We start from the raw sequence: 12,794 nt of genomic DNA on the forward strand, positions 1-12,794 counted from the left end.
GCATCCAAATGGTAAAATGAAAAAGGTCAGACAACTGTTTATATCTTTAATTTTCTTTCATTGTTTAATTATTTACATTGTCCAGTTTCTCTGCCAACAAACAGATCAACACATTAAATAGAGGAAAACCTCTCTTACAAAAACAATGTTTGCTGTAGAGGAAAGCACGGGTTGTCACCACAAAAGTCCTAAACCTAAACAGATGTGACATTTTAAGGGGAGCACTGTTAACACTTCCTCAATCCCCTCAGAAGTGGTTCAGAGGGGGAGATTTATATTGAATACTTTGTGATTAAGCAATGACGAAAGCTGACTTAAAATTCAATTTTCTAAATGCCCTGTGAGAAATATATTAATAAACGCTCCCTGTTTCCCTCTAAATCCATGGAGACAATCTTGGCCTGCTGTATAGGGCTGCAGTGTAACTAGACATCAGTCCAAGTTGTTTTTGGGTAGAGCAAACTTCACATTGAGTAAGAAATTGGCAAAACATCTCCATGATATAAAGGGGAAATGAGAGGAGATCTGCATCTGCATCAAGGTACTCTGTCAGATATTAACTTAGATACAGCACAGGCTTAAAACAAAATGCAGCGATTGTAAGACATCAGTGGTCCACTAAATGCTCACTGCTAAGAGTGAGAGTCAGAGTTCAGACTTCTAGTTATTTGCTAAAATGAATCACATTTACAGACTCAGTCACAGCAGCAGGCCTGCAGGTAAAAATATAAAACAGACACATGAAGATACAAATCAGCCAGCAGGTGAGCTGAGCAGCAATAAAAGCAAGTTGATATTAAAAGAAAGCCGAGCTGAAAGGAGAGAAAAGAAGTATGGAAACATAAGACTGCATGGCTATTTTACATTTGATTCATTGTAACATATTTTATGCTTAAGAGGTAAAAGCTCTCCCCCATGTGACCTGTCATCTTGTACAGTGGTGATTGTAACAGTGCAAACAGCTTCCTGTTGCACATGTTACAAAATAAGACTTAGAAAAAGCATTTTACAGTCATGACAAAAAGATTAAATTTTCTCCTAATGCCAAGCTTTTGGTTGAGCAATAATTACACTTCTGACATTCATATGATGGTCACTGACGAAATACTTGCTGTTGCCAATAGCACCTTTTGAAAATCAAGCACTGAGGTTGTTCCTGTACATCATAAAGGAACGTTCACAGCTCTGAGATAAAACACCCTGCTTGTAGAGGTGTATAAGTATTTATTTTCAGAGTAGTTTATTTGCTGTGCCGTTCCTTTACATAACCAGGGAAGAGCTTTGACTAATGATAATTCCTACATTTCTAAAGCACCAATAATTGGATGTTTTGTGGGCTAGAAAAGGATTGGTTACTGAGATGTCCTCTGTAAGGCCTCTCTTCTTATTGGGAGAATGTCCCATTTTTACGTCCACTGGCTACAACCACTCTCATAATTATCTTGTCACCTCTTTAAAGCTGACTTATCCCTAACTTTGGCTTTAGTTCGTCCTATTAAAACATGTCCTATCAGTGGCTGGAGTTGGCAGTTGTAGCCCACGAAGAGTTATCGATCAGGACAAGCAGGTGGAGTATTTAGAAGACCAGCTTTTTGGGCATCTCCCAAGTAAACTCTGCTCGGCCGAAGTGGCCATAGGACGCTGTTTTCTGGTAGATTGGCCTCTTCAGGTTCAGTTCCCTAGGGGAGGATACAGAAGGAATGTATCATCACAGGTGAGGAAGGACAGTAAGTACATTATTCATTCATTCGGCACATTTCTAATCAGTTTCACATCTGCAGTCAAAACCATTCGCAGGAAAATTTAAACCCCTAAATGTGATTCCTGCTATGTACTTGTCCATATGAAATATATTTCATAATAAATAATACATTTGTTTGACAATCACATGCAGCCTTCATTGCAAAGAACGGAGGGAAATGTAAATGGATACAAAGACAGTTAATGGGCTGCTATCTTAAAACCCCTAAGTGTACAATTTGAAATTGTCCAACTCTGGTGCCTCCTAGTGGTTTCAAAAAAGACAGAAGACAGCAGCACATAGACTGCACCAATTTTCACAGGCTACACTACTACACTATTTGATGTAAACAAGCAGTAAATGCTGATATTTTGGAAGCTGGAACCGGAAAAAATTTGGCAATTTTGCTTGAGAAATGACTGAAATGATGAATCACTTCTCAAAGAAGTTGCCAATTAATTTTCTTTCCATTGACTAACGGATGAATCATTTCAACTCTATTTTTTCGATTTTCGCCATCAGAATAATTTTAAAGATGCTACATTCACTTAAAAATCACCAACAGTGGCTTTAAACAAAGGAGTCTTGTGTTGTTTTGCATATGAAGAATACAAAGGTCGTATTTATGTGTTTACCTGACAATGACTCCTGGCCGCAGATCAAAGTTCTTGTTGACAATCTGCAGCAGCTCTGTCTCTGTTTTCTCAGAGGAACCGTAGGTGAACAAGGAGATAGACAGAGGCTGGGCCACTCCAATAGCATAAGACACCTGGAACACACCCAGACAGATAGATAGAGATGTTTTTCATCTGCACATATTTATGCATCAAACGCTGGTCATTGACTGAAGCCATACACTCACCTGAACCAGAACTCTCCTGCACAGTTTGGCTTTGACCAGAGATTTGGCCACCCAGCGAGCCGCGTAGGCAGCCGAGCGGTCGACCTTTGAGAAGTCTTTGCCAGAGAAAGCTCCGCCACCGTGAGCTCCCCAACCTCCGTATGTGTCTACAATGATCTTCCTGCCTGTCACACCAGCATCACCCTGATGGGGTGAAAAAAAAAAAAAAAAAAATCAGAGGTGACTTTTTATTTTTTTTAAATTTTTTTGTACAATTTGTTTCCAGTTGAAATGAACAACTTGAGCGTGATGATCACCTGGGGTCCTCCAATGACGAAACGACCGCTTGGCTGGAGGTGGTAGATGGTCTTGTCATCCAAATATCTAGCAGGAACCACGGTGTAGATCACCTGACAGAATCAATGCAACATTAAGAACCAAAGATATGACTTCCTAAGGAATTCATTAGTCAGAGCCCAGTTAGGTGTGTTTGAGGCTGTACCTTCTCCTTTAGGACCTTCTTCTGTTCCTCCAGAGAGATGTGGTCATCATGCTGGACAGAGATCACGATGGTGTGAACTCTCTTGGGGACGACAGCTCCGTCCCTCTGGTCATAATGTACTGTCACCTGTGGGGCAGACATAGACGATAGATGTAATTGTATCTGTTTTCTTGTGCAGACCCTCACCTAAAACTATGACTGAAGTTTTGGGCTGATATCCTTCAATATCCCAGAAAAAAAGTGGCGGTAATATCTGAAAGAACTTTGCTGGGACCGCTGCTGTCCCTGTGCTCTCTAAGTGCCCCTGTAGTTTCTGCCGTTGAGATAATTCGATTGTCGCTTTGTTAATTCATTAATACTTTGCTGCTTTGAAGTTTACTCAGTCAAATCTGAGATAAATCTAAAGCTCTATGTTCAAATACCTGAAATCTGAACTACTCTCTCTTGCTTAGACATGGGACAAAAAGTTTAGACTCTTTGTGTTAGTGGCTAACTGCCTCTAAATCAGTCAAAAGTCTATTATTTCAACACAGACAGCTTTATCTTAAATACTTGCAGTAGCCACTGTTGATCCGATTTTGTCTACTGGCACCAAAATAAATCTCTTGGAAGACACCCAGATTAGAAACAATAAACTAATTCACACAATGACTGCTGTAGTGTTTCTGTTTCTCTTTGAGTCTTGCATGTGTTGTAATACAATAAATAATGTAGCCTCACCTGTGTTTTAGAGTCAGGACGCAGCCAGGGGATGATGCCGGTGCGTCTGAGTTCGGCCATCTTTGCGTTGAGTTTGTGGGCCAAGACGATGGTGAGAGGCATGCACTCCTCCGTCTCATCTGTGGCATAGCCGAACATCAGGCCCTGCAGAGGAGAGAGAGAGAGAGAGAGAGAGAGAGAGAGAGAGAGATTTGTTGGCTTTCTTAAATTGTTGACTTTTTTTAAATTGAATTTTAACTTGACTTAAATGTCAGTGGTGGAATGTAACTAAACACATTTACTCAAGTATTGTATTTAAGTAAGTGTTGAGGTTCTTGTATTTCCGCTTCATGCAACTTAATAATTCTACTTTCAGTGAGACATATTGTACTTTTTAGTAGTTGCTGTAGTTACTTTACAGATTAAATTTTTACATAAAGCACGGCCATTGTGTCAGTTTAAACCAGTGGTTTCCAACCCTTTTGTCTTGTGATCCCTTATTTAAAAAAAACAGCGCTGGCCGAGGCCTCTTGTCATGTTTCAGATGTCTATGAGTTGTTAGAAGTTCCATCAAAGAGAGATTTCACCTCTAAACTCTTCAGGTGCTTTCATTTCAGTAACTGTTTGAAGACCATAGAGATACAGTTATCCAGTATTTCACAGCAAAGATCAGAGAAAAGTCCAAAACTAGGTTTGTGTAGCAGAATTTCATTCTTTCTTCTTTTCACGCCTCATTAATCATCTCACGAACCGTCAGATTTGTCTTGTGACATTAAGATTGGGCCTGGCTCCTGTGTTGGGAACCTGTGGACTAACTGTATGTTATGTAGTTAAAACTAACTCCACCTCCAACACTTAGATGCATCAGTATCAACAGTCTAATGTTGTCATACATTTTCCTGCAGAATGAGTTCTTAAGTACATTTAGCTGACTGTACTTCTTTTCTTTAAATAGAGGACATTTTTTCTTGTGATGGAGTATTTTCTTAAATAAAAGATTTGCAAACTTCTTATAACACTGCTGAATTTCTAGCAGTGAAATGAAATGAACAAATGTGTGGTGCTGCTTGTCCACATTTCTAACAATTACCTGCACGCTTGAGGTTTTGCAAATAAAAAACGTAAAACACCAACATTCGTTTCACCAACTGTTGTCTAAGATCTGCATCTGTAGGAGTGAGTCAAACAAACTGTAATATTTGATTTTTGCCACTATCACCCAGCGTTCTGGTCAACAAGAGCCCAAGGACACATTAACCTGTTGCAACAGTCGTACCTGGTCTCCCGCTCCAATGTCCTCCTCCTGTCTGTCAACATGGACCCCCTGAGCAATGTCCGGACTCTGCTGCTCCAGAGCCACCAGCACATTACACGTCTTATAGTCGAAGCCTACAGAAGGAAAACAAATGAGAGAAAAGCTGACAACACAGCGCCCACATTATCTATATTTTTGCCCTTTTCCGTGTCATTTTCGCACCTTTGTCGGAGTTGTCGTAGCCGATGTGTTTGATGGTGTCTCTGACCACCTTCTGGTAGTCCACGTTGGCCCGAGATGTGATCTCTCCACAGAGCAACACCATGCCAGTCTTACACACCGTCTCTGTCAATACGATCAACACATTACACATGTAGTGATTTTCAATATCCTGTGATCTCACAAAATCTTTGGACACATTTCTACCTCTAGACTTCAGCCTGATTGCTGTTATCAGCAAGTTCACAGGGTTAAGCTTGAAAGCAGTCATCTTGTGACTTCAGAGGTCAGTATTGAAATACAATAAATAATCTCAACAATGCTGATGACTTAAATTCCAGGTGAGATTCAGGCCAGTGGGCCAATTTGTTTATACTCTATGTGTGATCCACATGAGATGATACTGACATAAACCTCTCTCTCTGTGTCTCTGTGCTCCAAGCAATGACATTAACTCTCTGAATTCTATTTTACTCACCACAGGCCACTTTGGCATCTGGGTCCTGGTTCAGGTGAGCATCCAGGACAGCATCGCTGATCTGGTCACAAATTTTGTCTGTGAAGAGGCAACAAACATTACACTAAAGGTTTAAAGTCAGAACATAGAGATCGGGCGATTTGAATTTGTAATTGTGAGATTTTTGTTTATTTGTGAATTTTTGTGGCAGGAATCCCTGTGTTTAAATGACAGAAAAAAGTATATATTGTAGCTTTATTAATTTAGGTTTTGCATAATATTAACAATAAAAGATGTGAGCTTAGGTGGCCAAGTTTACAAATGCCTCTCTGAAATATTACATGCTAACATTTCAAACAGGAAGAGTGTTGGATTTTAGTTGCATCAGTTGGATTTGAGTGCAGCAGCCGGACAATGCCTCACAAAACACTCCATTCATCTCTCTCAGTCATCCTGCTGAAGCAATGCAATACACGAGTTACATCAGAAACAACATCAACATCTGGTTGCATTGACTGCAGGACACAGAGGAGAGGATGATTGGTATAAAATAGTTTTCATATTTGCTTTACAGACTACAGGTGTAGGACTACATATCTTTGTGACAGGCCTGACTTTGTTCCCAGAAAAAATGGCCACTATCTGTGGGAACAGCCCAGACCTCAAAGTATCTTATCAAATCAAAAGGTGTGTCCTGTAGCCTTCTGTCAAGGCCACACACGTCTGTGAATGTGCAGAGTAAGGACAGTTTAAAAGCTATGAATTTTATAATGAGAATATTTGGCTTCAAATAGGCTGCGCTGTTATTTAATACTAAGCAAATACAGAATCCAATATCAAGAGTTTCTTTAAAGAGAAATGTTCTACTGAACGGTGAAATTGTCAAAAGATAAATATACACACACAGTGACGTGGGAAAAGTTCATCTAGACTGGCAGCTTCGCCCTCTGCAAGTATAAGAAATCCCATGTGGACTATTAGTAAGAAACTAAAAGGAACAAAAATATTATTGTTACTGTTGATCATGTTTTCTGGAAAATTCAGCCATCTGCTTTTCTTCACAGCATTATTTTTATAACATGCACTTAAGATGACACACATTACAATCTATTTTAAAAGATGGTTTTCTGGATTCATATTAAAATAGCCATTTCAGATCTTGACAATCACATGGGTTTGCATTTCTCCTTGTATTTGTTTTCACTGGTAACTAGATCTTTCTTTCATTTTTTTTAATATGTTCCCTCCTCTTTATGAGTTATTTGTGTTTTAGTAATGTTTAAATAATATAAGAGATATGATCTTTAGCTACAAGAAAATTCACTTTTTGCCATGTATCAAACCTTTTCTTTAAAAATCAGTTTTTTTCAATTTTAATTCAAATTCGAGCTCAATTTCTCTGATTCCAAATCAGTGTCATTTATTTTCTACCACTGTGGTTTTACATAACACTGGTGGCCCACAGTCATCACGTTCTGTCATTATCTGTGAAGCTCCACAACTGGTTGACTCCGTTGCATTTACTGATTATTGATTTAGCACAGGGGACTTTGTAAGGTTACATATTTGAAAGGATTACAACACATTGACAGGAGGTGGTGGTGGGTGGTGGGGTGGGTCTAAAAGCAGCGGTGTAGAGAGTAGAGTATGTTTAAACTTTTATCATCAGGGTATAAGTGAGATGAGCTCTCAGGTGTGTATCGAACATCTGGGTATCGCTTTACTTTAAGTCCCACTGTTTAGCGTTAAAAACAGCATACAAACATTCATTAAATGGTTTACAACACACTATAATTTAAATTATAATATACTATTATTAAATAATATTAAATGTTTATATATTGCTTATAAATGCTAAATTGAGGCACTTAAAGTAAAGTGTTGCCAGCATGGGATTATACATTTTTGGACTTCAGAGACAAGCCATATAAAACACTACAAACAAGAACTAATCTCTTCTGAACTTTCTCATTAAATGAAAATTCTCGTTCTCCCTTCTCAGACAAATGGCAATCCACAGAGAAACTGTGAAAGGTCATTTTAGTTTGGGTTAAGGCTGAAACACAAGATTGTTGTGTGACAGCAGTTTGGATTGACAGGTCTTTGATTATCCCCATTTCACACACTAATGTCAACATGAAACTTGCGTCCGAGAGCCAGCATGTAGTCTACATGTCTCACTCTTTCCTCAGCATGCAACCTAACACCAACCTGTCACACACACACACACACACACACACACACACACACACACACACACACACACACACACACACACACACCTCCTGCTGCCCATAAGTGAGAGTGAGAGTGAGGGGCAGTAAGCACATGTTGCTGTGAATGGAATACCAACCATGCTTGGAGGGTAAATACGTAGCACTGTGGAGTTATTTTGGACATATAGCCCCAACTTCAATAGAATTTATTCATATGCACATCAGTGTTTTAGCATGAAGTGTTAAATCTATTGTTCAGTGAACAGGTGAGAAAACAGTACAGATAAATTTTAGAAATTGTATGTGTTGGGCATTTTGGAATTGTTGATGACATATTGTGAAATGTCTTGAAGTACACACTTTAATACACTTCACTCAGTGTGACCTGAAGTTCACACACACAGGTAGCTAAAGTTGACTCACCTGGATGTCCCTCTCCTACGGACTCCGACGTGAACATGAAAGAGCCATCGTCCAGCAGGTCGCTCATTTTTGCTACAGGACCAGGTACACGGCAAGACTCAGCACACACAGAGAGAAAAGGTTCCTCAGTTCCCACCAACAAGCAGTCCAGAGAGATCTGAAAGCTGCTTTATATTCCTGCTGGTTCTCTTTAAGAGAGAAATGAAGAAAGGGGGGCAAGCAGCCCTGCAGCCAATACAAAGTCTATCCTACAAAACTCCACGTCTGTGTCCACATGGCCCAATATATATGGCTAAGAGAACACGCACACACAGACACACACATACACACTCTGTCACTCTCTCACACACACACACGCACGCACGCACGCACGCACGCACGCACACACACACACACACACACACACACACACACACACTCATATGTCATGTGAATCCATGGGACAGTCCATTCCAGGGGGGTGGGTGATGGGAGGGCATTTCAGCTCATGGAAACAGCTTGTTAACCCCTCGTGTACAGTATGATGCTGGAGTGAGTGTTTATAGTCATGAACTCTGCTTTGACAGCTTTACTTTAGGGTGTGATGCTTCTTGGGTGGGAGCAGGAACATCTTAAGCGGGGGGGGGGGGGGGGGGTCCCCCAATCACACCGGTGGGACAGCTCTGTCTGCTGGGACTTGGCCAGGTTGGGCAACCTATGGACAGAGGGAGAGAGAAAAAAGGTGGTTGTTGTGAACTGCTAAAATGATGCAATTACTCCTGTTTACATCATGTTCTGAGCAGTTAGTTTGTTTAACAGTGTGACATGTGCACAAAGCACACGCACCACAAAGGAACCAAAACAATGGCATAAATATAAAATAGGTAGAGCTGTAACAATTTGACAACTGAATGAAAATTAAACAGGAACTATTTTTTCTCAATGGAGTAACTGTTTAAGTAAATTTGATGGTTACAATGTGAGAATTTGCTGATTTCTCATAGTGAGATATAGTAAGCAGATCCAGTCAAGAACCTATATTATTATGTAGGATAAAATCGAAAAACTCAAATGAAGTAATTTATGTCCAGTACTTGCATAAATGTACTTAGTTATTTTCAACCACTGTGTTTTGAAAGTGAAATCTTCACATGCAAAGAAATTGACAAGTTCAACTTTAAAATAAATGTAATAGAGTAAAAAGTACAATATTTTCCTCTGAAAGATAGAGCAACAGAAGTTTAAAGTAGCATGAAAATAAAATAAAAGTATTTCAAATTTGTAATTCGGTACAGTACTATGTAATGAGTTACTTTCCATCACTGCCAGTAATTAAGTTTAGAGCAGACAGTCACCTGTTGTCTAAATGCTGTTTTCCATCCAAGTCCCAGCCTCAGGCTGTTGCCTTTGTACACAACTGCAAAAAATCTTGAGCCATTTGCTGAGAGAAGATCAAATAATGAAGATGTATCTCTCAGATATCTCGTGGCCTTTCAGGTGATCACGGTGCCTGTCTTTTTGCAGAAAACCAGGGACTGTGCAAGTGATGCTCACAGGCAGACACACACAAACATACTGTGTGTGCATGCACAAACATACACCTGGAGTAACAATGGGACTGTCAACCACACACAGACACTGACTCTGTACCTTTTCATTTGGTATACAGGCTCTGCAGACAGAGAGAGATAAACAAATCTCTCTTTATTGTAGCGTAAACAGTGCAGAGGGACAAACCCTTTCTCTGCGACTCTCTCTCATCTGGCTCTAATTTCAGTTGGTGTTGAGTTGGCCTCATGAAATGAGAGGAGAATTTTAACTAGCTATCTGTAGTGAATAAAATACCACTCTTCCTGACTACTTTAAGCCTCATTTAAAGCAGACTTGACCAGAAAACGAGCCAAAAAGCACAATATACATTAAACATAGAGCCACAGTCAGCAGTGAATGTACAACTTTTTTTTCCTTCCAATTTTATGGAAAGTCTGAAATGGCAATGTACCAACTTCCTTTTGTATTTCAGAGTATTCTTAAAAGCACAGTACGCCTGTTAGTCTACGCAATTGCAGGACTTTTGTGGACCTTTAGTCGATGGAGCTTATTTTTTTACAGACAGGGAACAAGAATTTATGGTGAAGAAATAATCAACATTATAAAGTGTAAAATAAAAACAACTGATACATTGAATTTCTGGCTGAATTGCAGTCCTACATACACACAGCACATAATGTCTTTACACATGTTACGCAGCCAATCAAGTTTTTGTGTTGTTTGGAGGAGTGGGTGAAAATTTGAAACAGCTGTTATCTTAAAGATAATTACCACAAGCCAGCAGAATCAAATCACACATGCAGAGGGAGAAGCTTCATGCTGGGAGTGATATAAAAACTGTGGTTTAAATGGTTTGCTAAAGGTAATGGAAAATAGTTGAAACAATTAGCTACAGGTAATGGTTTAACAGTTACAACTGATATGCTAAAAGTAATTGTGAACAGTTCCAGTAGAAATAGGAATGGAAATTTGACCAAATCTAAACAGTTGAACTGTATGAAAAATATTGCAATATTTCAAAAAGTGACAGAGCTAATGCCTGCAGGGGGCAGAGATAGTTAAATAATACCAACATGAACTAGATTAAACTAAAGAGGCATGAATGTCCTGCCCGAAGCCAAAGAGGGCAGAGAGCCAGTCTGATGGCAACGGTGAGCGACCTCTGGAAGATACACCTCTGTTTGTTTTGGCCTGACAGGAGTCTGTGTGTGAGGATGAACACACTCAAAACACCACAAGCCATATGAAAAAGAGAAAGACTGGCTTCTCTCTGAGTTTGTGCAGTTTGCCTCTAAAAATCTGTCAATGACTGACCAGGAAAAGGGATTTTTTTCAACACTAACAAGATGGTTCTGGTTATGCTGACAGATAACGGCTATCAGAGTTTTGACGTGTCAACATGAAGAGGGTAAATGTGTGCTGGGGACTGCTTGGATCTTAAATAAATAAATTCTAAAATGAACACAAGCTAATTTAGTAAGTTGTTGACTTGTACCCTCTCTGTGTTTTACATGAGGTCGACACAGTGAAACAGAGACAACCGGGGTCTTGAGGTGAAACATCTGACCTCTATGTGCACAAGTTATCACGCACATGGAGGTCAGACCGTCAAGAAAAACAATGCAAACAACAAGGACAAGTAATATTTCCACCAACTACTCTGTGTGACTGAGTATTAATGAATGTAACTTCCTTTTGTTCCTTTTGTAGAGCAAATACATAGTTGTCTTACCGAGCTTCTCCTATTTAGCTGTACTTTTAAGGAAGACCTGAATTAAAATAAAACTAGCAGGGCACTCAGAGTGCAGAGACCCCTGCCAAGGCCAATATCAAACAACATGATATTTTCAGAAAAACTAAATTCATAGTAAGTGATATGGATCTGCATTTAATGGGTTCTTCTATGGCCCATGCCCCATCCCTCCATCATGTTCGGTGCAAATCGTTTCAGTACTTTTTGCGTAATCCTGCAGACAAATAGACAGACTCAGGTGAAAACATAACCTTCTTCGGTGGAGGTAATTAGAGTTTATATAAATTTGTGAGAAACCACTAGTTTTCCAAGCAAATAAGCTCCTGCCTACAGAATATCTATCAGTATCTTTCAGCTGTGTTCTGTTTGAACTATTTTCATCAAATTGTGGCTCTGAAACCCAATTTTGATCCACATCAAGTGTTTTCCAATTTTCTGTCTTCTTCTTGGATATAGTTTTACAAAAGAAGTATTCTGAATGCACTCCTTACAAGAAATGTATTTAATAACTAGACCACATTTTGATCCCATTGTGATCACTGTCAGGTTAAAACGGCTGAAACATCATCTATTTGAACAAATTTGTGGTTTGGATTTTCTGTGTAGGTGTTACTGTTCATGTTGGTTTCCAATAACGTTACACCTACGAGAGCTGTACTGTACGTATAATGTATGGGTATCTGCCCATACCGTTTAATAAACAAGGATACAATAATTGTGAGGAGCGATCTGCTGCCTGATCTCCTCTGTGTTTCATAACTGACTCAGAAGAAGATGTATTTGCACTCAAATAAATTATAATAAAAGAACAACCAGACAGATTTCCAGTTAGATCTATATTAAAAAGCTTGAAACTCAAGACAGAGTGCTGTGTGACCACTCCACATAATCTTATAGGAAAGGGGGGGAATTATATTCTATACATAACATATATTCTGAAATGAAGGTTATTGCTGCCGTTCTACAGGTCTTCTCTATATGAGTTCGGTGGGTCAAGGGTAAAGAGGTGCATTTATGAAACTGGGGGAAAGCTCTAGATAAAGTTAAAAGTTCAAATCCTTAACCATGGGCCCCTCAGAAGATGAAGGAGGTGAAAGATGAGTAAAATGGTAAAGGCCTGATGACCTTTGTGTTGCTTCAGGTGGGGTGGGGTTCCTT

At 39.5% G+C, this 12,794-nt stretch overlaps 1 protein-coding gene across 1 annotated transcript; it reads right to left on the bottom strand.

The window, feature by feature from the left end:
- Window positions 1-32: 32 nt before the first annotated feature.
- On the bottom strand, window positions 33-8,615 carry mat1a (methionine adenosyltransferase 1A). The gene is made up of 10 exons (XM_023405738.2): window positions 8,354-8,615; window positions 5,736-5,813; window positions 5,261-5,383; window positions 5,060-5,172; window positions 3,805-3,948; window positions 3,085-3,210; window positions 2,900-2,992; window positions 2,604-2,786; window positions 2,377-2,510; window positions 33-1,679 (listed from the first exon to the last, which is right to left on the bottom strand). Exons 1-10 carry the CDS (start codon window positions 8,418-8,420, stop codon window positions 1,577-1,579), a joined length of 1,164 nt encoding a protein of 387 aa, XP_023261506.1. The 5' UTR covers window positions 8,421-8,615; the 3' UTR covers window positions 33-1,576.
- Between the last annotated feature and the right edge of the window lie 4,179 nt (window positions 8,616-12,794).

Source organism: Seriola lalandi, unplaced genomic scaffold (genome assembly GCF_002814215.2).
Source record: "Seriola lalandi dorsalis isolate HSWRI2012SDOR001 ecotype SW California unplaced genomic scaffold, Sedor1 jcf7180002054285, whole genome shotgun sequence".
In the NCBI taxonomy this organism is placed as follows: domain Eukaryota; kingdom Metazoa; phylum Chordata; class Actinopteri; order Carangiformes; family Carangidae; genus Seriola; species Seriola lalandi.